The sequence below is a fragment of the Papio anubis genome, chromosome 14 (genome assembly GCF_008728515.1).
Source record: "Papio anubis isolate 15944 chromosome 14, Panubis1.0, whole genome shotgun sequence".
In the NCBI taxonomy this organism is placed as follows: Eukaryota; Metazoa; Chordata; class Mammalia; order Primates; family Cercopithecidae; genus Papio; species Papio anubis.
The window spans coordinates 27074518-27102489 of record NC_044989.1 but is presented as its reverse complement, the minus strand read 5'-3'; the positions used below and the strand labels follow the sequence as shown (position 1 = coordinate 27102489).

Below are 27972 nucleotides of genomic sequence, written 5' to 3'. Positions count from 1 at the left end.
TTTCTCCTTTTCTCTCCATCCCTTGAATCCAATTTATTACCAAATCTGTCTCGTTATTGTCTAATTTGTCCTTTCATCTGGATTCCCATTGCCACCCTGCCTGGTACCACCTTACACCCAGCTCTTCTCATCTCCTGCTTAGAGCGCTTCAGCCAGTAGCAGTGCCCCAGGCCGAGTGCAGCGGCTCACGCCTGTAATCCCTGCACTTTGGAAGGCTGAAGCGGGTGGATCACGAGGTCAGGAGTTCGAGATCAGCCTGGCCAAGATGGTGAAACCCCGTCTCTACTAAAAATACAAAAATTAGCTAGGCGTGGAATCCTAGCTAGTTGGGAGGCTGAGGCAGGAGAATCGCTTGAACTCGGGAGGCGGAGGTTGGAGTGAGCGGAGATAGCGCCATTGCACTGCACCCTGGGCAACAACAGCGAAACTCCATCTTAAGAAAAGACAACAGTGCCCCAGACTCTCTCTCTCTCCAATGTACACTGCGTACAAAGACTAGACCAACGATGCCAAAGGTTACACCAGGATGACAATGAAGTCCAAGTCATTCGTCTTGGCGCTTCTTTTTATCAAGCTAGCTAGCTAATATTACAACTTAGAATCATTCTCCGAGGCCAGCCAGCTTCCTCAAAAATCTCCCCAAATGCAGTTCACATTCTTCCCTCACTCCTCCAAACCTTATAACATTATTCCCCTTTCCCGTGGCATAATGCAATCCAGAAGCATCCTGAGAGTCTACATCCTTTCAATCCTCCAAGACACAGCTTCTCCTCCCATCCTTTGAGCTTTTCTCACCCAGAATAGGCTGTACCAAACATTTCTACATTGTATTAACTCGAATTATGTCACAGATCGAGGTCTTCGCTTTCCTTTGTCAGAAAAGACTCACATTCTTCTCATATAGGCCTCGCAGGGCCTGGCCAAGTGCTTCCTAAGCTCAGAACAAATACTAGTTAACTTTAATTGAACCAAATCGGGCGGGGTTTGCGGAGTCTGAGGGTGCGACATTGGGGAGAGGGGGATGAAAACACTGGAGGACGGGCCGGAAGCGTCGAGTCCAACACAAAAGAGGCGTCAGACAAAACGCCAAGAGGCTGGGGACTGGGAACGAAGAAGGAGTACATGGAAAGGCCACCCGCCACCTGCTCGAGGCAGCAGAGGAGTACCGCGGCCGTTGGTGGGCGTGGTCGCGCCAGTCTCGCGGGAGCGGCCGTTGGGCGGGCCGTTGTCCCTGCGGGCGGGGCGAGTTGCTAAGGAAATGACTGCCCGCAGCGCCTGGCCCCGCCGAGCCGGCCGGGCGGGGTCTGGAGCGGCGCCGTTTCCGCTTCCGCTCCCTCTCAGCTCCCGTCCCGTTACCGCCTCCTGGCCGGCCTCGCGCCTTTCACCGGCACCTTGCGTCGGTCGCGCCGCGGGGCCTGCTCCTGCCGCGCGCACCCCCGGGGCTTCGGCTCCGGCACGGGTCGCGCCCAGCTTTCCTGCCCCTGAGGCCGCCGGCCAGCCGTCGCCATGGGTGCCTATCTCTCCCAGCCCAACACGGTGAAGTGCTCCGGGGACGGGGTCGGCGCCCCGCGCCTGCCGCTGCCCTACGGCTTCTCCGCCATGCAAGGCTGGCGCGTCTCCATGGAGGTGAGGCAGGGGCCCATAGGCTGGCCGCTGCGGGGCGGGAATCTGACGGAGAAAGGGAGCGGGGGATGGGGTCCTCCCCTGGGAAGGGTCCCAATCGGGAGCCTGCGGCCGCAGCGGCCGTCTGTGAGGCGACAGAGACCGCGGGGTCGGGGCCGAGAGGGAGCTTCCGATGCTTGGGGACCGTATGCCGGTGGCCAGTGGCGGCGAGGGCTCGGCCATGTGGGAAGAGGCACCTTCCGCCCACTGGCCGCCCTCTCCCCGAGCTTTGGCGCCATCCTCTCGTGCCAACCTAGCCCTCCAGGCTCATCAAGGGTGTGAGGTTTAGTGTGGGAGTAAATACGGAAAGAGGGACTATTTGTTCATTTGTTTTTCGAGGGAGAGGTGAATAGATGTGAATAACTTTTTAAATTTTAATATTTAAAATATGTGATGTGGGAAGCTTCTTTTGGCTAGGGGTTTGACAGTGAAAGGAAACCCGGGCAGAGTCTGTTTCACATTCTGGTTGCCTGGCCTTGGGCTCTTGTATGTTAATTTCAGAGGCTGGACCCGACCTCCAGGGGTTGTCACTCATTTACACTCTTTTCAGGGCCTTTTACTAACTTTGGAAAACTTGAATTATGTCGGTCCCTAGATTTTCCTTCTTATTATGCTTGGTTTTCTTTCTCTCTCAGGATTTCTCTAAAACTTAATCAGTAATTGTCGTTTGCCTATAATTGTTGTATAGTTTCTTTGATTTTAAGTCATTTCATCAATTTTTTTCATCACAACCTACCTACAAAGAGCTTTTCTAGAAAATTTTACTCTGAACAAAAGGGGAAAAGAAAACTCTGGGGGGAAGAGTAGTATTAGGTAAAACTTGATGTGAAACTACAAAAGAGAAGAGGGAAAACTGTGGTAGGGAGGAAAGGGAGGAAGACAGGTTAACTGTGTCTTTGTGAAGAGCATTCTGAAGTCTAGGCAAAAGGGCCAGGGAAATATTCTGTCTGGGATTGAGGGTTTATCCACCTACCGGGTGGGCTTCAGGTAACAGCGAAATACTGTCTCCCTTGGGAATCGTTTCAAATCCCTCGCTCCTCCCTGTGGTTAGCTCTGGAATGACAGTATGAACTTAAATGTTTTGTTTTCCAATTCAAATTTGATACTCATAACTGACCTTAATAACAATTTTATAATTAGGTATAAAATTTCAAGATTGGAGTGGATCCTATAGTTCATCTTATCTGCTTTGGCTCCCACTTTTTTTTTTTTTTTTGAGACGGAGTTTCGCTCTTGTTGCCCAGGCTGGAATGCAATGGCGCGATCTCGGCTCACCACAACCTCCGCCTCCCAAGTTCAAGCGATTCTCCTGCCTCAGCCTCCCCAGTAGTTGGGATTACAGGCATGTGCCACCACGCCCGGCTTATTTTGTATTTTTAGTAGAGACAGGATTTTTTCATGTGTCTGGTCTCGAACTGACTCGGGCTGACTCAGGTGATCCGCCCACCTTGGCCTCCCAAAGTACTGGGATTACAGGCGTGAGCCACCACACCCGGTGGCTCCCACATTTTATAGCTAAGAAATTGAGGTGCAGAAAGGTTAGGACACTGCTTTGGTGGAAAGAATCTGTAGGATCAGATTGTTGAAGACACTAGACATTGTTAAGCATCTATGTCAAACTGAAGCATAGCATTCATATTTCACCACCATACACAGTATAACTATTTGGTAGATGTAATTGTCTATTAGAAATATCTAGGCCGGGCACAGTGGCTCACATCTGTAATCTCAGCATTTTGGGAGGCCGAGGCAGGCAGATCACCTGAGCTCAGGAGTTAAAGACCAGCCTGGGCAACATGGCGAAACCCTGTGTCTACAAAAAATACAAAAAAATTAGCAGGGTGTGGTGGTGCCCACCTGTAGTCCCAGTTACTTGGGAGGCTGAGATGGAAAATCACCTTGAGCCCAAGAGGCAGAGGCTTCATTGAGCCGAGATCGCCCCGCTGCACTCCAATCTGGGCGACAGAGCGAGATGCTGTCTCAAAACATGAATGAATAGGCCAGGCGCAGTGGCTTATGCCTGTAATCCTAGCACTTTGGGAGGCTGAGATGGGCGGATTGCCTGAGCTCAGGAGTTCGAGACCAGCCTGGACAACATGACGAAACCCCATCTTTACTAAAAATACAAAAAATTAGCCAAATGTGGTGGTGCGTGCCTATAATCCTAGCTACTTGGAAGGCTGAGGCAGGAGAATCGCTTGAACCCTGGAGGCGGAGGTTGCAGTGAGCCAAGATCGTGCCACTGTACTCCAGCCTGGGCAACAGAGTGAGACTCTGTCTCAAAAAAAAAAAAAAGAAGGCCGGGCGCAGTGGCTCAAGCCTGTAATCCCAGCACTTTGGGAGGCTGAGACGGGCGGATCACGAGGTCGGGAGATCGAGACCATCCTGGCTAACACGGTGAAACCCCGTCTCTACTAAAAAAAATACAAAAAACTAGCCGGGCGAGGTGGCGGGCGCCTGTAGTCCCAGCTACTCGGGAGGCTGAGGCAGGAGAATGGCGTGAACCCGGGAGGCGGAGCTTGCAGTGAGCTGAGATCAGGCCACTGCACTCCAGCCTGGGCGACAGAGCGAGACTCCGTCTCCAAAAAAAAAAAAAAAAAAAAAAAAGAGTAAATAAATCTGGATATAGTTTCAGAAGGAAAGTAGGTAGTTGAGAAGTTCCATTTCCGTGGCATTCTGTTAATGTTGTGAGATTTGAGGTGAATATTCCATCTCGCAGTAAAATGTTTCTTCCAGGTTTCTCATTTAATATTTTTCACTTCTCTGCTGTTTTTCCATTTATTTGGTGCCCTTTTTCTAGTTTTCTTTATGGATTGAGTTGCTTGGCTACTCAGTGTTTCATGTTGGTTTGCCCAGTGATTTCATACTATTTGCTGCTTCTCTGTAGGGCATTTCCCTTTATTTTTGGTTTCTCCTCAATTAGAAAATGATTTTTTTGTCAGGGACATTTTAGTGTATAGAGATCTTACTAGACTATTCCTTACATCCTAATCTTCCTCCTGAGAGATAACTGCTTAGGGTATTAAAATCTTGCTAATGTGCTGTTTCTGAAGTTGCCCTTGTTTGAATAAATATGCCTAACCAATAATTAAATATGCCTAATCAAATCCTCTTGAAGAGTATTGTTTGGGATCCTATTCTGCTTCATTGATACTTTTCCTTCTGGCTTTTGTTCTCCTCAAAGTATAGCATAGTTTCTTTGCTATTGCAAGAAAATAACTGAGTTCTAGCCTCTTCCCTGAACCTTATCTTTCCAGAAAATATAAAGTACTCCCATTCCTCTGAAGCTTTAGGGCTTAATCCAACAATTAATAAAGTTTATGTACCCTATTTGCTTGGTCCTAATGCTTCATTTGAGGTGAGGTTATCATACCACTAAAGGTCGTTGAAATCCTGACTGATGGGTAGATTCAGCCATAGGGAGGACTCTTGAGACAAAAATGGCAACCATCAATAGCTGGCATTTTTACTTTCTGCCTCTTTCCAACTTCTCTTCCTGTGTGACCAGGGTGGTGGTGGTGGTGTTTTGAGATGGAGTTTCTTTTTTTTTTTTTTTTTTTTTTTTTTTTTTTTCTTTTTTCTTTTTTTTTGAGACGGAGTCTCGCTCTGTCGCCCGGGCTGGAGTGCAGTGGCCGGATCTCAGCTCACTGCAAGCTCCGCCTCCCGGGTTTACGCCATTCTCCTGCCTCAGCCTCCCGAGTAGCTGGGACTACAGGCGCCCGCCACCTCGCCCGGCTAGTTTTTTTGTATTTTTAGTAGAGACGGGGTTTCACCGTGTTAGCCAGGATGGTCTCGATCTCCTGACCTCGTGATCCGCCCGTCTCGGCCTCCCAAAGTGCTGGGATTACAGGTTTTTTGTATTTTTTAGTAGAGACGGGGTTTCACCGTGTTCGCCAGGATGGTCTCGATCTTCTGACCTCGTGATCCGCCCGTCTCGGCCTCCCAAAGTGCTGGGATTACAGGCTTGAGCCACCGCACCCGGCGAGATGGAGTTTCTATCTTGTTGTCCAGGCTGGAGTACAATGGTGTGATCTTGGCTCACTGCAACCTCCGCCTCTCAGGTTCAAGCGATTCTCCTGCCTCAGCCTCCTGAGTAGCTGGGATTACAGACATGTGCCACCATGCCTGGCTAATTTTGTATTTTTAGTAGAGAAGGGGTTTCTCCACATTGGTCAGGCTCGTCTGGAACTTCTGACCTCAGGTGATCCACCCGCCTCTACCTCCCAAAGCGCTGGGATTACAGGTGTGAGCCACCACGCCCAGCAGCCAGGGTGTTTTGAGAAGAGGTAATCAAAATACCACAGGTCAGGCGAAGCGGCTCACGCCTGTAATCCCAGCACTTTGGGAGGCCAAGGGGGGCAGATCACCCGAGGTCAGTTCGAGACCAGCGTAGCCAACATGGTGAAACCCCATCTCTACTAAAAATACAAAAATTAGCCAGAGGCCAGAGAATCGCTTGAACAGGAAGGCCAGTGAGCTGAGATTGCACCGCTGCACTCCAGCCAGGGTGACAGACTCTGTCTAAAAAAAAAAACAACAAACAAACCACAGATGATGTTCCCCTCCCTCCTTCTTTCTCCATGAAAAAAGTGGCTGAGGTATGTACTTTGGGATTAAGAGGTAGGGAGTGGGCACAGTGGCTCATACCTGTAATCCCAGCACTTTGGGAGGCTTAGGGGGGCATATCACAAGGTCAAGAGACCAAGATCATTCTGGCCAATATGGTGAAATCCTGTTCTAAAATACAAGAATTAGCCTGGCATGGTGGCGCGTGCCTATAATCCCAGCCACTCAGGAGGCTGAGGCAGGAGAATCGCTTGAACCCAGGAGGCAGAGGTTGCAGTGAGCTGAGATCGCGCCACCATACTCCAGCCTGGGCGACAGGGCAAGACTCCATTTCAAAAAAAAAAAAAAAGAGGTAGATTGTGGAGGGGTGCGTGAGAAATATATGAGATAAGGCCCTTGAGTTTTTGATGGCTAAATAAGAAATCAAATCTGAAAATAGATTCGGTTGATGTAGTCTTTTTTTTTTTTTTTTCCCGAGACAGAGTCTCGCGCAGTCCAGGCTGGAGTGTAATGGCATGATCTCGGCTCACTGCAACCTCCGCCTCCTGAGTTCAAGCAATTCTCCTGCCTCAGCTTCCCGAGTAGCTGGGATTGCAGGCGCCTGCCACCATGCCCAGCTAATTTTTTGTGTTTTTAATAGAGACAGGGTTTCACTATGTTGGCCGGGCTGGTCTCCAACTCCTGACCTTGTGATCCGCCCGCCTCGGCCTCCCAAAGTGCTGGCATTACAGGCGTGAGCCACCATGCCTGGCCTATCAGTTGATGTAGTCTTAAAGGGACAAGAGTACATTTAACATTTGGTTGTGAGGTTCTCTGGAAGTGACAAAACTGCTTTCTATGGAGAGTTAGGAATTTTTTTTTTTTTTTGGCTCTATCTTGGCTCACTGAAACCTCCACCTCCTGGGTTCAAGCGATTCTCCTGCCTCAGCCTCCCAAGTAGCTGGGATTACAGGCGTTTGCCACCAGGCCAGCTAATTTTTTTTGTATTTTTAGTGGAGATGGGATTTCACTATGTTGGCCAGACTCCTGACCTCGTGATCCTCCCGCCTCGGCCTCCCAAAGTGCTGGGATTACAGACTTGAGCCACCATGCCTGGCCGGGAATTTTCTGTCCTATGAATCATATTTTCCTTTTATTAAAGGCAGTGTCAATATCTATAGTATAATTTTGAGTAGCCCAGCTGTTTATTGCTGTGTAGAAGCTGCCTTATTAATGGTCAAAAGGGGTCACCTAGAATTGACTATAGAGATAGTATTGAGCAGAAAATTCTTAAAATACCTGCATATTAGTTTCAGTCATTAAATTAATGGAAAAAATACAAAAAGAAACATCACAAGTATGCTATGGGGTTCTACCTTAGGGCATTGAAGGTTGAAAAGCATTTATTTTCTTATCCTCAGATTAACATCTCATATCAATAGCTTAAAGCACTTTTTACTTACTAAACCAGGTCAGAATTTCTCTGTTTTTTTTTTTTTTTTTTTTTTTTTGAGACGGAGTCTCCCTGTCACCCAGGCTGGAGTGCAGTGGTGCGATCTCGGCTCCCTGGCCTTCCTGTTCAAGTGATTCTCTGGCCTCAGCCTTCTGAGTAGCTGAGATTACAGGCATGTGCCAGGACGCCTGGCTAATTTTTTGTATTTTTAGTAGAGACGGGGTTTCTCCATGTTGGTCAGGCTGGTCTCGAACTCCTGACCTCAGGTAATCCGCCCGCCTCCGCCTCTGAAAGTGCTGGGATTACAGGCACGAGCTACTGCGCCTGGCCAGAATTTCTTTGTCTAGAATGTAGTTAAGCAACTTTTGTAAAAACGCATTTTTTGCATTTGATTAGCATGCCGTACCCATTCACAGTTCAAAGCTAGTATAGGATTATATCACATGTATGCCCATGAGCATGGAGAAACTCTTTTCTTTTCTTTTCTTTTTTTGAGATGGAGTTTTGCTCTTGTTGCCCAGGCTGGAGTGCAGTGGTGCGATCTCGGCTCACTGCAGCTTCCGCCTCCTGGGTTCTAGCAGTTCTGCCCCAGCCTCCCAAGTAGCTGGGATTACAGACACGCGCCACCATGCCTGGCTAATTTTTTTGTATTTTTAGTAGAGAAGGGGTTTTGCCATGCTGGCCAGTCTGGGCTTAAACTCCTGGCCTCAAGTGATCTGCCTGCCTCAGCCTCCCAAAGTGCCGGGATTACAGACATGAGCCACCGTGACCAGCCTTTTTATTTTTAAAATTATTTATTTTGAGACAGGGTCTCACTCTTGCCCATGCTTGAGTGGTAAGGAGTACAGGATTTCTTGGGCCCGTTCCTTCACATCCTTGCTACCCTTATCTACCTTTACAGTGACTTGATCATAGCTCACTGCATAGCCTCCTGGGCTCAAGGGGTCTTCCAGCCTCAGCCTACTATAGGCACATGCCACCATGACTGGCTAATTTTTTATTTTTTTAAATTTTTTGTAGAGATGGGGCCTTGCAATGTTGCCCAGGCTGAGGACTTATTTATTTATTTATTTATTTATTTGAGATGGAGTCTTGCTCTGTTGCCCAGACTCGAGTGCAGTGGCCTGATCTCCGCTCTCTGCAAGCTCCACCCCCCAGGTTCATGCCATTCTCCTGCCTCAGCCTCCCAAGTAGCTGGGACTACAGGCGCCCACCACCACGCCCGGCTAATTTTTTTGTATTTTTAGTAGAGATGGGGTTTCACCGTGTTAGCCAGGATGGTCTCAATCTCCTGACCTTGTGATCCACCCGTCTCGGCCTCCCAAAGTGTTGGGATTACAGGCGTGAGCCACCACACCTGGCCTATTTATGTTTGTTTGTTTATTTATTTATTTATTTATTTATTTGAGACGGAGTCTCACACTGTCGCCCAGACTGGAGTGCAGTGGCACAATGTTGGCTCACTGCAAGCTCCACCTCCTGGGTTCACACCATTCTCCTGCCTCAGCCTCCCGTGTAGCTGGGACTACAGGTGCCCACCACAACACCCGGCTAATTTTTTATTTTTTATTTTTAGTAGAGGCAGGGTTTCACCGTGTTAGCCAGGATGATCTCGATCCCCTGACCTCATGGTCTGCCCGCCTTGGCCTCCCAAAGTGCTGGGATTACAGGCGTGAGCCACCGTGCCCGGCCTATATTTATTTATTTATTTTTTTAGGGTCAGGGTCTCCCTCTATTGCTCACGTTGGAGTGCAGTGGCACAATCCTAGCTCACTCGCAGTCTTGACCTCCTGGATTCAAGCAATCCTACCTCAGCTTCCTGAGTAACTAGGACTACAGGCACATGCTGCCAGGCCCAGCTAATTTTTTATTTTAGTAGAGACAGGGTCTCACTATGTTGTGCAGGCTGGTCTTGAACTCCCAGGCTCAAATGATTCTCCTGCCTTGACTCCCAAAGTGCTGGGATTACAGGTGTGAGCCACCATGCCTGGTCCAGAAATTATTTTATATTTTATTCCATTCCCTTATAAGTTCTCGAGCAACTGGAAAATACAATCAGAACTTATTCCTCAAGATTTCAAGGATATTTTACACAAGTTCTGTTGTCTGATTCCTTAGTTGTTACTACTGTTCCCCACCTCCAATCTTCTATTGGGTTATTAGTCTTAGAATTGGACTTTGAGAGGTAAGGGCTTGAATTTAAGCACAGAAATTTATACAGGTCTGATCAGTAGTTCTTGACATTGTACTGTCTGGAAACAAATCTTTAGAACTGAACTTAAGATGTTTAATGACATTTTGTAGACAGAGTATGATTTCAGTATAGTTGTTTTGTTTCTTTCTAGATCTAGTTCAGAGATGAAGTATATCAACTTTTTTTTCCTTTTTGACCCAATGCTAGCAGAAAAACAACACCTTTTAGTCATATTTAGTATTTGAAAATGTATATACAGATTCCTTTTTATTTTTTACAGGTTCCTTTTTAATCAGCTTTATTGAGATATATAGTTCATACACTGTATGGTATATGAACTCACTTTAAGAGTATAATTCAGTGGGTTTAAGGATATTATTCATTCATTTTAAGGGTGTAATTCAGTGGTTTTTAGTATATTCTCTTTTTTTTCTTTTTTTCTTTTTTCTTTTTTTTTTTTTTTTTTGAGACGGAGTCTCGCTCTGTCACCCAGGCTGGAGTGCAGTGGCCGGATCTCAGCTCACTGCAAGCTCCGCCTCCCGGGTTCAACACCATTCTCCTGCCTCAGCCTCCCGATTAGCTGGGACTACAGGCGCCTGCCACCTCGCCCGGCTAAATTTTTTGTATTTTTAGTAGAGACGGGGTTTCACTGTGTTAGCCAGGATGGTCTCGATCTCCTGACCTCGTGATCCGCCCGTCTCGGCCTCCCAAAGTGCTGGGATTACAGGCTTGAGCCACCGCGCCCGGCCCGGTCTTTTTTTCTTTTTTCAAGACAGGGTCTTGCTCTGTAAACCAGGCTGGAGTGCAGTGACACAATCTCAGCTCACTGCAACCTCCCCCTCCCAGGTTCACGTGATTCTCCTGCCTCTGCCTCACAAATAGCTGGAACTTCAGGCGCATGCCACCACACCCAGCTAATTTTTATATTTTCAGTAGAAACAGGGTTTCACCATGTTGCCCAGGCTGGTCTTGAACTCCTGGCCTCAAGTGATCCACCTGCCTCAGCCTCCCAAAGTGCTGGAATTACAGGCATGAGCCACTGTGCCTGGCTCTTTTGTAGTATATTCAAACAGAGTTATACATCTATCACCACAATCAGTTTTAGAACCCCAAAAAGAAACCCTGTACTCTTTACCAGTAACTCCGTACCTCCCTTCCACTAGCCTCTGGCATCCACTAATTTACATGACTTCTATGAATTTGCCTATTCTGAACATTTTATAAATGGAATTCTAAATACATTTCCTTTTATATCTGGATGCTTTTACTAAGCATATGTATTTTTGAAATTGACTTTGAAGCCTGTTGACCCCTGAGGAGTAAATTACTCCCCACCCCAAGCATTCCCTCTACCCTCAGCTTTACCTATAAGAATGAGGTTTTTTTTTTTTTTTTTTTTTTTTTTTTTTAATCACACATACATTGTTGTAGTAGATTTAAGAATAAATATTTTGCTGACCCAGGGTTCTTTTGCTTATTTCTAGATCATTGCCTTGCAGATTTTATTTTACAGAGCTAAAGAGAATCAGAATTCTCTTTAAAACTCCAGTCTCATATCCAGTTATCACTCACCATCTCTTTGTTTCCAGCAATAGCCAGGCCTGGCCTAGAGGGACTTGATCTCCACTTTTGGTTTTTAGACTTTCTTTGGCTTTTACCACCTGCTGTGTATCCTTGACCTCATACTGCTGGACTCCTTTGGATGGATACCAGCAAGATGGTTCAGGCTCCAGTGGGCACTTTTTAAAATTCTCTCCTTCTCTTCAGATAGACATAGAGCTCGGGCAGATCACCAAGTCTGTTGCCTGTGTAACCAGGAAAGAGATGCTAGTTTTCTTTTAGGCACTCCCATTTGCTACAGTTGTTTCTGTTGGAACCTTCCTCACTTAGTTGATGGAATGGAAGCAAAAGACCCAGTACTCCATCCCAAATTAATGACTTAACAATTCTTGAATTTTCTCTTATCTTCTAGTTAACTCTTTTTCTTATCCCCAGGAGGTTGATTTTAATTATTGTTATTTATCCATTTATTTTCATAGAGACAGGGTCTTACTGTGTTGTCCAGGCTGGGGGTCTTGAACCCTTGGCCTCAAGGAATCTTTTCACCTCAGCCTCCCAAAGTGCTGGGATTACAGGCATGAGCCACCATACCCGGCCTGATATTTTTTAATTGATATATCATAGTTGTACCTAAGCATAATTTTTTAATTTTTATTTATTTATTTATTTTGGAGACAAGATCTCCCTCTATCGCCCAGGCTGGAGTGCAGTGGCGTGATCTCGGCTCACTGCAGCCTCCACCTTCTGGGTTAAAGCGATTTTCATGCCTCAGCCTCCCGAGAAACCTGGGACTACAGGCAGCAACCATCATGCATGGCTAATTTTTTTGTGTGTATTTTAGTAGAGACGAGTTTCACCATGTTGCCCAGGGCAGTCTCGAACTCCTGAGCTCAGGCAATCCGCCCGCCTCAGCCTCCCAAAGTGCTGAGATTACAGATGTATGCCACCGCACCCAGCCAAGCATAATATTTTTAAGGGTCATCAATGTTGTATCATGAATCAATCAGTATTTCATTCTTTTTTATGGTTGAATAATATTCCATGGTATGGATATATCACATTTTGTTCATTCATTAGTTGATAGACATTTTGGATTTCCACTGTTTTTTTTTTTTTTTTTCTATTATAAATAGTGATACTATGTACAAATTTTTGTGTGGAAATATATCCTCATATCTTTTGGTTATATACCAAAGAGTGGAATTGCTGGGTCATATGGTAACTACATGTTTAACATTTTGAGAAACTGCTAAACTCTTTTCCAAAGTGGCTGTACCATCTTACATTCTTCCCAGCAATATATGAGGATGCCAGTTCCTTCACATCTTCACTACACTTATCCACTTTTTTTATAATAACTAATAGTGGGTGTGAAGTGGTGTCTCCTTGTCATTTTGATTTGTATTTCTCTGATGGCTAAATGGCTAATGATGTTTGAACTTTTTGTTTGAGACAGAGTCTCACTCTGTCCAGGTTCAAGCGATTCTCCTGCCTCAGCCTCCCTAGCAGCTGGGATTATCGGCACATGCCACCACACCCAGCTAATTTTTTGTATTTTTAGTAGAGACAGGGCATTAACCATGTTGTTCAGGCTGGTCTTGAGCTCCTGACCTCAAAGGATCCGCCTCCCTGGACCTCCCAAAGTGCTGGGATTACAGGCTAGAGCCACCATGCCAGGCCTTATGTTTGAATATCTTTTATGTGTTTATTGGCCATTTGTGTATCTTCTTTGGAGAAATGTCTATTCAAAGCCTTTGTTCATTTTTAATTGGATTTTTTTGTTGTTTTTTTATATGTTAAGAGTTCTTTACTCTTAACATATAAAAATGTTTTGGATACAAGTTTGTTAGATATATGATTTGTAAATATTTTCTCCAATTTTTGTGGACTTTTTGATTTGTTTTTTTGTTTTATTTATTTATTTTTGGTCGGGGGACAGTCTTGATCTGACCCCCCAGGCTGGAATGGAGTGGCGCGATCGTGGCTCACTGCAACCTCTGCCTCCTGGGTTCAAGTGATCCTCCTGCCTCAGCCTCTTGAGTAGCTGGGACCCAGGTGTGTGCCACCATGCCCAGCTAATTTTTGTATTTTTAGTAGAGACCAGGTTTCACTGTGTTGGCCAAGCTGGTCTCGAACTGCTAACCTCAAGTGATCAGCCTGCCTCAGCCTCCCAAAGTGCTGGGATTACAGTCATGAGCCACTGCACCCTGCCTCTTTTTGTTTTGTTTTGTTTTGTTTTGTGACGGAGTCTCACTCTGTTGCCAGGTTGGAGTGCAGTGGTGCAATCTCGGCTCACTGCAACCTCCGCCCCCCGGGTTCAAGTGATTCTCCTGCCTCAGCCTCCCAAGTAGCTGGGACTACAGGCACGCGCCATGACGCGCAGCTAATTTTTGTATTTTTAGTAGAGACAGGGTTTCACCATGTTGGTCAGGCTGGTCTTGAACTCCTGACCTTGTGATCTGCCCGATTGGGCCTCCCACAGTGCTAGGATTACAGATGTGAGCCACTGCACCTGGCCTCTTTTTGCTTTCTTGACGGTGTCTTTTGAAACAAAAGTTTTTGCTTTTGATAAAGTCCAATTTGTCTATTTTGTTTGTTTTTATTAAGAAGCTTTGCCTAACCCAAAGTCACAACAATTTTCTCTTAGGTTTTCTTCTGAGAGTTGTATAGTTTTAGCTGTTACATTTAAGTCTGTGATCCATTTTGAGTGAATTTTTATGAATGGTGTGAGGGAGTGATCCAACTTCATTCTGTTGTGTGTGGATATCAAGTTGTCCCAGCACTATTTGTTTAAACCACTGTTCTTTTCCCCCATTGAATTATCTTGCCATCATTGTCAGAGATAAATTGACCGTAAATATGAGGGTTTTATTTCTGAACTCTCAAGTCCATTTCATTGGTCTACATGTCCCTATGCCAGTGATACACTATCTTGGTTACTGTAGCTTTTTAGTACGTTTTGAAATGTCTTTAAAATTCGTTATTTTTCATATAAATTTTAGGATTAATTTGTCAATCTCTGCACAAAAGGCACCTGGGTTTTGATGGGGGTTATGCAGCATCTGTAGATCAACTGGGGGAGTATTACAGGCGTGAGCCGCCACGCCCAGCCGACTCAGTTTTTCATAGATGTACTCTATCAGGTTTAGGAAGTTCCCTTTTATTCCTAGGTTGTTGAGTCTATTTTATATATATATTTTTAGAGACAGTCTTGCTCTGTCACTCAGGCTGTAGCACAGTGGCTCAATCATAGCTCACTGCAGCCTTGAACTCCTAGGTTCAAGAGATCCACCTGCCTCCGCCTTCTTAGTAGCTGGGGTTACATGCATACACCACCATACTGGGCTAATTTTTAAAAATTTTTTTATAGAGACAGGGTCTTAACTGTGTTGCCCAGACTGGCATTCTGACATTGAGTCTTTTTATCATTAATAAGCACTGGATTTTGTCAAGTGCCTTTTATATCTATCGAGATGATCATAGGGTTTTGTTCTTTAGTCTACTGATACACTATATTACATTAAGTGATTTTTTTGAATGTTAAACCAACCTTGCATTTTTTTGGTGTATAAATCTTACTTGATCATTGTGTATTACCCTTTTATATGGTGCTGGATTTAGTTTGCTACTATTTTGTTGAGGATTTTTGTGTCTATATTCATAAGAGATAATTGGTCTGTAGTTTGTCGTGATGTCTCTGTCTGGTTTTGGAATCAGGGTAATACTGGCCTCATAGAATGAATTGGGAAGTGTTGCCTTCTTTTCGATGTGATGGAAGAGTTTGTGAATCATTGGTATTAATTTTTCTGTAAATGTTTGGTAGAATTCACCAATAAAGCCACCTGAGCCTGGGCTCTTCTTTGTGGAAAGTTTTCGGCTTTTTTTTTTTTTTTTTTCCTTTAAAAATTTTCATTGTGGCTGGGTGCGGTGGCTTACACCTGTAATCCCAGCACTTTGGGAGGCCGAGGCGGGCGGATCACCTGAGGTCGGGAGTTTGAGACCAGCCTGACCAATATGGAGAAACCCTGTCTCTACTAAAAATACAAAATTAGCCGGGCATGGTGGTGCATGCCTGTAATCCCAGCTACTCAGGAGGCTGAGGAGGGAGAATCACTTGACCGGGAAGGCAGAGGTTGCAGTGAGCCTAGATCATGCCATTGTACTCCAGCCTGGGCAACAAGAGTGAAACTCTATTTCAAGAAGAAAAAAAAAAAAATTTCATTGTGATAAAATACACGTAACATAAAAATTACCATCTTAATCGTTTCTTTTTTTTTTTTTTTTTTTTTTTGAGACAATCTTGCTCTGTCACCTATGCTGGAGTGCAGTGGTGCAATCCTGGCTCACTGCAACCTCCGCCTCCTGGGCTCAAGAGATTCTTCTGCCTCAGCCTCCTGAGTAGCAGGGATTATAGGCGTGCACCACCATGCCCAGTTAATTTTTGTATTTTTAGTAGAGACGAGGTTTCTCCATGTTGACCAGGCTGGTCTCTAACTCCTCACCTCAAGTGATCCGCCCGCCTCGGCCTCCCAAAGTACTGGGATTACAGGCATGAGCCACCACGCCCAGCCTGAATGATTTTTTAATGTACAGTTGAGTAGTGTTTAGTACATTCACATTGTTGTGCACCCAGTTTCCAGAACTCTTCGTCCTACAAAACCGAAACTCTATACCCGTTAAATAAGTCCCCATTCTCTTTTCCTCAGCTCATGGTAAACAGCATTCTACTTTCAGTCCCTATGAATTTGATTACTTTAGATACTTCATACTGTAAGTGGAATCATACAGTATTTGTCTTTTAGTGACTGCCTAATTTTTTTTATTTTTTTGAGACAGGGTCTTGCTGTGTCGTCCAGGCTGGAGTACAGTGGTGCCATCTCGGCTCACTGCAACCTCCGCCTCCAGGGTTCAAGTGATTCTCCTTCCTTGGCCTCCCAAGTAGCTGGGATTACAGGTGCTTGCCACAACACCCAGCTGATTTTTGTATTTTTAGGTAGAGATGGGGTTTCACCATGTTGGCCAGGCTGGTCTTGAGCTCCTGACCTCAAATTACCTGCCTGCCTTGGCCTCCCAAAGTGCTGGGATTACAGGCGTGAGCCACCGTGTCTGGCCTCCATGTTGTTTTTCACAACACCTCTATCATTTACTTTTCCACCAGCAGTACACAAGAATTTCAGTTTCTCCACGTTCTTGCTAACAGTTGTTATTATCTGGTTTTTTTTTTTAATGGTTTCTTTCTTTTTTTTTTTTTTTTTTGAGACAGGGTCTTATTCTTGCTTGTGCTGGAGTGCAGTGGTGCTCTGTGATAGCTCACTGCAGCCTCAACCTCTGGGCTCAAGCAGTCCTGCCACCTCAGCCTCCACATAGATGGGACTGCAGGTGTGCACCATCATACATGGCTAATTTTAAAACCCCATCTCTGCGCAAAATAAAAAATTAGGCCGGGCGTGGTGGCTCAAGCCTGTAATCCCAGCACTTTCGGAGGCTGAGGCAGGTGGATCACGAGATCAGGAGATAAAGACCATCCTGGCTAACACGGTGAAACCCTGTCTCTACTAAAAATACAAAATTAGTCGGGCGTGGTGGCAGGCGCCTGTAGTCCCAGCTACTCAGGAGTCTGAGGCAGGAGAATGGCATGAACCCAGGAGGCTGAGCTTGCAGCGAGTTGAGATTGCGCCACTTCACTCCAGCCTGGACGACAGAGTGAGACTCCGTCTCCAAATAAGTAAAGAAGCTAGGTGTGGTGGCACGCACCTGTAGTCCCAGCTACTCAGGAGGCTGAGGCAGGAGAATTGCTTGAACCTGGGAGGTGGAGGTTGCGGGGAGCCAAGATTGCGCCACTGCACTCCAGCCTGGCAACAGTAATAATAATAATTTTACTGTGGGCTGGCGTGGTGGCTCATGCCTAAATCCCAGCACTTTGGGAGGCTGAGGCAGGAGGATCACCTGAGGTCGGGAGTTTGAGGCCAGCCTGGGCAACATGGTGGAACCCCGTGTCTACTAAAAATATAAAAATTAGCCAGGCGTGGTGGCACGTACCTGTAATCCCAGCTACTTGGGAGGCCGAGGCATGAGAATCACTTGAACCTGGGTTGCGGAGGTTGTAGTGAGCTGAGATCACGCCACTGTACTCCAGCCTGGGTGACAGAGGGAGGCTCACTCTCTCTCAAAAAAAAAAAAAAAAAAAAAAAAAAAAACCAACAAAACAAAGTAATCCAGGAACAACAACATGATGAAGGAAAATTCAGCAGGACTCAGTGATTGATGGTGGAAGACAGCCAGGAAGTTAAGCTTGACTCTGGGATTAAGTGTTGCCTGGGAGAGTTAAGATTCCATTTACAGAAATAAGAACTATAGGGGAACCTCTGATTTTTTTTGCAGACTGCTGATTTCCTGATTACATGTGTTAAGTTTGAGGTATAGAAAGAAAGAACATCCTGGCCGGGTGCATGGCTGACGCCTGTAATCCCAGCACTTTGGGAGGCCAAGGTGGGCAGATCACAAGGTCCAGGAGATTGAGACCATCCTGGCCAACATGGTGAAATCCCATCTCTACTAAAAATACAAGAATTAGCTGGGCGTGGTGGCGTGTGCCTGTTATCCCAGCACAGAGAGAGAAAGAGAAAGAAAAGAAAAGGAAAAGAGAGAGAGAGAGAGAGAGAGAACATCCTATAGAAACAGGCAGTCAGAGGTATAGAACTACACAGAATCCAAGAGATCTTTCAAGAAAAGTGACATGCAGCAAGAGAAACTATCAAGGGGGTAAACTTACAACCTATAGAATGGGAGAAAATATTCACAAAGTATACATCCAACAAAGGTCTAATATACAAAATCTATAAGGAACCTAACAAGCAAAAAGCAAACAACCCCATTAAAAAGTGGGCGAAGGACATGAACAGATACTTCTCAAAAGATGTACATGTGGCCCACAAACATGAAAAAATGCTCATCTCTAATCATCAGACAAATGCAAATCAGAGCCACAAAGAGATACCATCTCACACCAGTCAGAACAGCTTTTGTTAAAATGTCAAAAAATGAGAGACATTGGTAAGGCTGCAGAGGAAAGCAGACACTTGTGCACTGTTTTTGAGGGTATAAATTAATTTAGTCTAGGCACTGTCAGTTTGGAGATTTCTCAAAGAACTAGAAGTCGAACTACTATTAGACCCAGCAATCTGATTGCTGGGTATACACCCAAAGGAAAATAAATCATTTTTCCAAAAGAACATATGTACGTGTATGTTCATTGCAGCACTATTCACAATAGCAAAAACTGAATCAACCCAGGTGCCCATCAGTGGTGGACTGGATAAAGAAAATGTGGTATATAGCTACCATGGAATACTATGCACCCATTAAAAAGAATGAAACCATGTCTTTGCAACAACATGAATGTGGCTGGAGGGCATTATCCTAAGTGAACTAACACAGAAACAGAAAACCAAATACTGCATGTTCTCACTTGTAAGTGGGAGCTGAACATCAAGTACACATGGATATAAAGATAGCAACAATAGACACTGGGGTCTGTTAGAGGTGGTGGTGCAGGGGGTAGGGAGTGGGGGTGGCAGAGGAACAGCTGAAAAACCACCTATTTGATACTATACCCACCACCTGGGAAAGGGGTTCAGTCATACCCCAAACCTCAGCATCACACAGTATATACCTTTGTAACAAACTTACACATGTACTCCCTGATTCTAAAATAAACATTGAAAAAGAAAAGGAAACTGACATGATTTGTGCTGTTTAATCCCACATAATGGCTAGGGGAAATGAAGTCTGCAGAATGGCTATTTGGGGATGTTGCTGAGATGAGGTCTCACTATGTTGCCCAGGCTGGTCTTGAACTCCTGACCTCAAACAATCCTCCTGCCTTGACCTCCCAAAATGTTGAGATTACATGCATGAGCCACTGCCAAAATGGCTATTTGGATTGCTGTTAAGGTTATTACATTCTCTGTGAAGTAAGATCTTGAAGGAGAAGGATTTGAGATCAGGAGTTTAAGAGAAATTGTCAATCTAGGAAGAGAGGAGAATTTCTGTGTTTGGCCAGGCACGGTGGCTCATGCCTATAATCCCAGCATTTTGGGAGGCTGAGGTGGGCAGATCACTTGAGCTCAGGAGTTTGAGACAAGCCTGGGCAACATGGTGAAACCCCATCTCTACTGAAAATACAAAAATTGGCTGGGCATGGTGGCAGGTGCATACTGTAATTTCAGCTACTCGGGAGACTGAAGCAGGGGAATTGCTTGAACCTGGGAGGTGGAGGTTACAGTGAGCCTAGATCGCGCCACTGCACTCCAGCCTGGGAGACTCCATCTCAAAAAAAAAAAAAAAGAAAGAAAGAAGATGCTGAATTGAAGTAGTGACCATAGCCAATGTGATCCCATAACTTTTTTTTCTTTTAGAGACGGGGTCTCCCTCTGTCACCCAGGCTGGAGTGCTGTGGTGCATCATAACTTTCTGCAGCCTTGACCTCCTGGGCTCAGGTGGTCCTCTTGCCTCAGTGTTCCGAGTAGTTAGGATTGACTGCAGGTGCATGCTGCTATGCCTGGCTAATTTTAAAATTTTTTTGTAGAGGCGGGGTCTTGCTGTGTTGCCTAGGCTGGTCTCCAACTCCTGATCTCAATCATTCCCTCCTGCCTACCTTCCCAAAGCGCTGGGATTACAGGTGTGAGCCAGCGCACCCAGCCAATCTCATAACATTTTATGACTAGCAAACTTAGTAGTCCTGATTCAGGCATAAATCAGTTGGTGGGGTTATACAAGGTTGGGTGAGTTTTTCTAGATTGCTGAGAGACCATGTTGAAATACTTGGCTCTGTCTCAGTAAGGGATAGAGAGAAGCAAAGGTATGGGTAAAGGTTATGAGCAAAGATGTAAAAGGAGAAAATTAAAGTGTTTTGAGAAGGTGAAGCAGTTCCAAATCATAATATAGATCCCAAGCTTCACCAAGAAGTGAAGGAGATGGTAATTGTGCAATAGTTCTCGGGAGTGAGACCTCAAGGTGTAAGATGAATCTATTGTGCATGGTCCTCTTTGAGAGGAACAAAAAAGAAAAATGTGAAATGGGTGCTAAATTTCAGAGCAGAATATACATGTATGTGTGTGTATGTATGTATGTGTGTATGTATATATATTTACGTAGCAAATTCCAGTTTACAAAGGGCTTTTATGTGTTTTGCATCATTATCAACAGTTCTGTGATGATGTGGGTGTGGTAGATGTTATTCCACATCACAGAGGATAAAATTGAGGCACACCGTAAGGTAGCTGACCAGAGATCATGCAGTATATGGTAGAATGGCAACTTGAGGCCAATTCTTAGGTGTGTTTGTTGTCCTTATTCAGAATGGAACAATGTGGTTTATTGCACAAAAATTTAAAAATGAATGTCGAAAAGTAGAAATTATTACCCAAATCTCACCCTCTGTGGTTGTTTGCTATGTGATCTTCCAGACTCACATATACATGTAGATACTTGAACTTTTTGCTTTTAACTACTTAAGATATTATGAACTCATTTCCAAATTAACATATATTTGCTTTTAACAGCTACATGTATTCCACTGGAGATACGTACCATTTGTAATCTATTCCTGGAAATTTAGATGGTTACAACTGTTTTTTATTTTTTTATTTTTTATTTTTTTATTTTTTTTTTTGAGACGGAGTCTCACTCTGTCACCCAGGCTGGAGTGCAGTAGTGTTATCTTCACTCACTACAACCTCCACCTTCTGGGTTTAAGTGATTCTCCTGCCTCAGCCTTCTGAGTAGCTGGGACTACAGGCACACACCACCACGCCCAGCTAATTTTTGTATTTTTAGTAGAGATGGGGTTTCATCATGTTGGCCAGGATGGTATCAATCTCTTGACTTAGTGATCCACCCGCCTTAGTGATCCGCCCGCCTCCGCCTTCCAAAGTGCTGGGATTACAGGCGTGCCCGACCTCAACTGTTTTTTATTATAAATAATGCTGTATACAGCCTGTCCAACACTTTGGGAGGCCAAGGCAGGCGAATCGCAAGGTCAGAAGTTCGAGACCAGCCTGACCAACATGGTGAAACCCCATTTCCACTAAAAATACAAAAGTTAGCAAGGCGTGGTGGCACACACCTGTAATCTCAGCTATTCAGCAGGCAGAGGCAGGAGAATCACTTGAACCCAGGAGGCGGAGGTTGCAGTGAGCCAAGATTGCACCACTGCACTCCAGCCTGGGTGACAGAGCGAGACTCCATCTCAGAAACAAAGAAGAAAAAAAAATCCTTTATTCTGGTTTTCCCGTAGTTTCCACAGATCCAAAAGGGTCAGGTTTATTTCCAGCAGCCAAATATTCTGTCATTTGGACTGAGATATCTCCTAGGTTGAGGTTATTATAGAGGTAGTAACCTGATTCTTCCTTTTCTCCTTCCCCTTTCCTCCTTTGCCTCCCTCCTTTCTTTCTCTGTATTTATTTTATCATTGCATTTTCCTTTCTTATTTCTAGGCCATATAGGCCAGCCAGGGAAAAGTTAGTAAGGTGTGACATTGATCCCTATGACTTGAGGAATATTCTTTGACCCTGAGACATGCCAATTATGCTGTCCTTTTCCTAGGATGCTCACAACTGTATTCCTGAGCTGGACAGTGAGACAGCCATGTTTTCTGTCTACGATGGACATGGAGGTAACTTTAACAAATCATATTGGTAACATTCTAGGACCCCAGTTCCAGACGTTCCAGGGCAAGAACAGTCCCCTTGTTCATTTACTTTCCAGGGTCTGGCCCTCAATATCATTTCCTGCCTGGTGCTGTTTTTCTGTATTCTGTCATTCTTTTTTCCCAGTAGGTACTGTATCGGTTTATAATCTCACCAGGACTTGTTTTAATCCAAAGAGCCTCTTTCTCTTTTTTTATTTTTATTTTTTAAAATTTTTAGGCAGGGCGCGGTAGCTCATGCCTGTAATCTCAGCCCAGTGGATCACGAAGTCAGGAGTTCGAGACCAGCCTGACCAATATGGTGAAACCCCGTCTCTTCTAAAAATACAAAAATTAGCTGGGCATGGTGGCTTGTGCCTGTAGTCCCAGCTGCTCAGAAGGCTGAGGCAGGAGAATTGCTTGAACCTGGGAGGTGGAGGTTGCAGTGAGCCAAGACCATGCCTCTGCACTCCAGCCTGGGCAACAGAGCAAGACCCTGTCTTTAAAAAAAAAAAGAAAAAGAAAAAGAAAATTGTATCCAGATGAGCTGATTCTTTATCTTTTTTTCACTGGAGAACTAAGTATACATGTGAGAAAAGACGAGTTATATTAATATACCAGAGAGAATTGATGGTGAAATCCATTTTTTTGGACCAGAACTTCCCCAAACAGTGTCCTTCAAATAGGGTTCAGGGGTGCTAAGATATTTATCCCCTCAACCCTTGGGGTTCACTCCACTATGGCATATAAATATTGTATCACTTTCTATGTGTGGGGAGCAGTGCTCCAGGTGACTTTCCTTCCTTTCCTTCTAGGGGAGGAAGTTGCCTTGTACTGTGCCAAATATCTTCCTGATATCATCAAAGATCAGAAGGCCTACAAGGAAGGCAAGCTACAGAAGGTCTGTCTGCTTACACTGCCCATTCCTCACTTGTGTAGGCTTTTCCCTTGTTCTCTAGCCCTTGGGCTTTTCCTTTCTTTTTGTCCCCTAGCTGCTGCTGCTTATTTACTCTTGAAGAATTCTGTTCCTAAAACGAGCTTATTGGCCACCTTTTAGACTTACCTTACTATTCCTAGGCCTCTGAACTGTTTTTATCTGTGAGTGTCTCTTACTGTGGTAGCTCACATTCTAATTTGTATTCCATCCTTGTGCTCAGGATTGTACATCGGGAGTTCATTTTGTACTAGTCTTAGACTATTTTGCTTATATTTAGGCTTTAGAAGATGCCTTCTTGGCTATTGATGCCAAACTGACCACTGAGGAAGTCATTAAAGAGCTGGCACAGATTGCAGGGCGACCCACTGAGGATGAAGATGAAAAGGAAAAAGTAGCTGATGAAGATGATGGTGAGTGTGGCATCCCTTGTTTGAGGGGAAATCAGCATTTTAAGAAATATTCTTTAATATTTCTTATCAATTCTAAGATAGGATGGCTTTCTAGGGACCTGGGGAGTCCTTATGTTAAAGAAACCTATGGTGTTCTCCTGCATTGTATGTGGTTATGAAAAGGAGAGAGAGAATTATCTTTGTTGAGTGGCATCTGAGCTGTAAACATTGTATATACATTATCTTTTGTCATTGTGATGGGATCTTCCTGGTTCCTGCTGGTATTTATGTGCTTTTTTTTTTCCCCTCAAGACTGGAGCAGTTATTAGCCCCAATAGCCAGTCATTAAGCCTAAATCCTAATTCTACAATAGCACTGTGGGCTTCCTGGATCCTCAGCCAGAATAGAGTTTTTACAACTTAACAATAACAAATGAGACGTCAGAGGGGAAGTATAGTAACTAGTGTTGTTTTGATTAAGAAGGGGATGAAACACAAAAACCAAAGAAGTCTGTGGAGGAGGAGGAGCTAGGGCATGTTCTTCTGAGACTTGATGAGCAAGAGGAACCTTAGGAGTGGGAGGTTGTGGGGAAGTTAGAGGCTGTAAGGGCTGTTGAGATAGTGAGATGAACGGATCCCATGAGGAGTCTGGCATGGGGGCTCTGATTTAGCCTCTTCCCTGCAGTGGACAATGAGGAGGCTGCACTGCTGCATGAAGAGGCTACCATGACTATTGAAGAGCTGCTGACACGCTACGGGCAGAACTGTCACAAGGGCCCTCCCCACAGCAAATCTGGAGCTGGGACAGGCGAGGAACCAGGGTCCCAGGGCCTCAATGGGGAGGCAGGACCTGAGGACTCAACTAGGGAAACTCCTTCACAGGAAAATGGCCCCACAGCCAAGGCCTACACAGGCTTTTCCTCCAACTCGGAACGTGGGACTGAGGCAGGCCAAGTTGGTGAGCCTGGCATTCCCACTGGAGAGGCTGGGCCTTCCTGCTCTTCAGCCTCTGACAAGCTGCCTCGAGTTGCTAAGTCCAAGTTCTTTGAGGACAGTGAGGATGAGTCAGATGAGGCGGAGGAGGAAGAGGAAGACAGTGAGGTAAGGGCCTGTGAGGGCAGGCAGATGCTGAAGTTGCAGAGAGGTCCTGTTTGGTTGCCGTCTGTAGTTTTCAACTCTCCTCCTGTTTTGACATCATCCCCTAAGACCCACTGTATTCTAAGCTTTAGCCTTGAATTCACTGAGCTCCATCATCACAGGTACCGTTTGCTTTCTTACCTCTTCCTTTGTTGATACTATAACAAGCAGATCTAGTTCTGGCCTTTCAGAGTCTGTCTCCTAGAGAGAGAACAAGAATATAGTTGTTACCTTGGCTAGTTAGCCGTTTTCTTCTCTGGACAATTTTTCTGGTCACAGTGCCTGAAAGATACTTTTGGCTGGCAGCCCTTGCCTTGTCCTGGGCTTTTTGCTAGTGATTGCTAAGCCCAGTTCAGGATGTCAGTTATACTCATGCTAGCCCTTTCCATCCCCCCAATTTTCATGACCATATACTTGTATCTTTCAGTGTTTTGAGGACCTGTGTTCAGTCAGGGCCTCTTGATTCTGAGTATGAGCTGGGGGGAGGGAAGGGATCATCCCAGTCTCAGCAGTCTGGGATCCTCCTCCTGGCAGGAATGCAGTGAGGAAGAGGATGGCTACAGCAGTGAGGAGGCAGAGAATGAGGAAGATGAGGATGACACCGAGGAGGCTGAAGAGGACGATGAAGAAGAAGAAGAAGAAGAGATGATGGTGCCAGGGATGGAAGGCAAAGAGGAGGTGTGTGGGGAATGGGAGCAATGAGTCTTGAAAGGCCACAAGGCAGGTGTGAATCCCCTAATTTTGATTTTGAGACAGGGGAAGGGGATCCCCCTGATACTTTAGGATGGAAGTGATAGTAATAGGGATTTATTCCGCAAGGGGGATGAGATGGTAAGCCTTTGGGGTCTAATTATCTAAAAACACAGGAGAGGGAGTGTGCTGCTGTCTCTAGAAAGATGAAATCTGTGCCTCTCCTATTTGTTAAAGCTTTCTTGGGGGTCCCAGTGAAAGCAAGCATAGGTGAATGGTCAGGAGCACATCAGTGAGGAACTCATGTTCAGAAGCTCCCATGATGCTCCCTTTCTTCCTCTTTAGCCTGGCTCTGACAGTGGTACAACAGCGGTGGTGGCCCTGATAAGAGGGAAGCAGTTGATTGTAGCCAATGCAGGAGACTCTCGCTGTGTGGTATCTGAGGCTGGCAAAGCTTTAGACATGTCCTATGATCACAAACCAGAGGATGAAGTAGAACTAGCACGCATCAAGAATGCTGGTGGCAAGGTCACCATGGATGGGCGAGTCAACGGGGGCCTCAACCTCTCCAGAGCCATTGGTAAGGGCCAAGAAACCGGAAAAGACTTCTAGGGTCTTGCTCTCTGTCCCAGACTACCTAGTAGCAAACTTTAATCTTCCTAGTGCTTGTGCCTTTCAAAGCACTTCAATATCTACTACCTCTGTTCTTATATTCCTGTGAAATAGCTAAGATGGGTATAGGTATCATTATATATAGGTATCTTTTTTTTTTTTTTTGAGACGGAGTTTTTACTCTTGTTGCCCAGGCTGGAGTGCAATGGCGTGATCTCAGCTCACTGCAACCACCACCTCCCAGGTTCAAGCAATTCTCCTGCCTCAGCCTCCTGAGCGGCTGGGATTACAGACATGCGCCACCACACCTGGCTAATTTTGTATTTTTTTTAGTAGAGACGGGATTTCTTGGTCAGGCTGGTCTCGACCTCCTGACCTCAGGCACGCCTCAGCCTCCTAAAGGGCTGAGATTACGGTATGAGCCACTGCGCCTGGCTATGTAGGTATTATTATATCCATCTTATGTAACATTTGAATGATGAACAAGACCGGTGAGTGACTTTCTTAAGGTTCAGCAGTCTGGTGGCAGGGTTGAAACTAGAAAAACTAGGACTCAGTTCTCCATTCCACTAGATTGTGGAACTTTGTAAAGAAGGGAAATGAATGGCAAGGTTTGACCTGCCACAAACACAAGTCTGTGGGAAAAGTATCCAAACTGCTCATCAACCAACCATTCCTTTACTCCAGGGGACCACTTCTATAAGAGAAACAAGAACCTGCCACCCGAGGAACAGATGATTTCAGCCCTTCCTGACATCAAGGTGCTGACTCTCACTGACGACCATGAATTCATGGTCATTGCCTGTGATGGCATCTGGTGAGCACTGGCAGAATGCCCTAAATTCCCCTTTCTGCAGCATTTCTTCTCTTATAGGGCTTAGGGCACCTCTAGGATTAGAACCTAGGCAGACCTAGACCTCTTGGTGAGTGAAGAGCACCCAGACTAAGGCAGAGCTGAGAATTTCTGTAGTTATTTACACTGGCCTGGGCCACCACCTCTGTCCATACTCCTCTACTCTGCCTTGGTGAGACTGGAAGATTCTGACTGTTGTTCTCGACCCCAGGAATGTGATGAGCAGCCAGGAAGTTGTAGACTTCATTCAATCAAAGATCAGCCAGCGTGATGAAAATGGGGAGCTTCGGTTATTGTCATCCATTGTGGAAGAGGTGAGTACCAAGGTGGAGAAGAGAAGGTGTTTGATCTGCATAGCCAGGGTTTACTCTTTTCATCTGAGCTAAGTCGGCAGTCTGGGAGCAGTACCATTAATTGCTGACAGACGCTAAACCCCGACTACAAAGTTCCACCTTCTCTCATTTCTCTGACTTAGCCTTATGCCTTATGGACTAGCAAGTGGGCTGTTTTGTGATACCTCTTGCCCATTTCTCTCCTTCTATCACCCTGACTCAGCAGGCCAGCCCTCTTGTGGGACTCTAGGTTCCCAGCAAGGTGTTCAAACCCTGTGGCTGAGCTACCCCCATCCCTTTTGTAGCTGCTGGATCAGTGCCTGGCACCAGACACTTCTGGGGATGGTACAGGGTGTGACAACATGACCTGCATCATCATCTGCTTCAAGCCCCGAAACACAGCAGAGCTCCAGCCAGACAGTGGCAAGCGGAAACTAGAGGAAGTGCTCTCTCCTGAGGGGGCTGAAGAAAATGGCAACAGCGACAAGAAGAAGAAGGCCAAGCGGGACTAGCAGTCATCCAGACCCCTGCCCACCTAGACTGTTTTCTGAGCCCTCCGGACCTGAGACTGAGTTTTGTCTTTTTCCTTTAGCCTTAGCAGTGGGTATGAGGTGTGCAGGGGGAGCTGGGTGGCTTCACTCCGCCCATTCCAAAGAGGGCTCTCCCTCCACACAGCAGCCGGGAGCCTCTGCTGTCCTCCCCAACCGCCTCTTTGCTCCTCGGGCTCATCACCGGTTCTGTGCCTGTGCTCTGTTGTGTTGGAGGGAAGGACTGGCGGTTCTGGTTTTTACTCTGTGAACACTTTATTTAAGGACATTCTTTTTTATCGGCGGCTCCATGGCCCCTCGGCCGCTTGCACCCGCTCTCTGTTGTACACTTTCAGTCAACACTTTTTCAGACTAAAGGCCAAAACCTAATCGTG

At 45.6% G+C, this 27972-nt stretch overlaps 1 protein-coding gene across 1 annotated transcript; it reads left to right on the top strand.

Moving 5' to 3' along the window:
* Positions 1-1229: 1229 nt before the first annotated feature.
* PPM1G (protein phosphatase, Mg2+/Mn2+ dependent 1G) lies at positions 1230-27972 on the top strand. The gene is made up of 10 exons (XM_009183887.2): positions 1230-1626; positions 22020-22089; positions 22917-23002; positions 23316-23448; positions 24112-24527; positions 25098-25241; positions 25599-25833; positions 26553-26682; positions 26930-27032; positions 27356-27972. The coding sequence occupies exons 1-10, from the start codon at positions 1507-1509 to the stop codon at positions 27560-27562; spliced, it is 1644 nt and encodes a 547-aa protein (XP_009182151.1). The 5' UTR covers positions 1230-1506; the 3' UTR covers positions 27563-27972.

Excerpts from the sequence above, each read along its gene's own strand:
- PPM1G (XM_009183887.2), top strand. The coding sequence starts at position 1,507 with ATGGGTGCCTATCTCTCCCAGCCCAACACGGTGAAGTGCTCCGGGGAC. Across the intron at positions 1,627-22,019 it reads GCTGGCGCGTCTCCATGGAG|GATGCTCACAACTGTATTCC; the intron begins GTGAGGCAGGGG and ends TCCTTTTCCTAG. Across the intron at positions 23,003-23,315 it reads AGGAAGGCAAGCTACAGAAG|GCTTTAGAAGATGCCTTCTT; the intron begins GTCTGTCTGCTT and ends GCTTATATTTAG.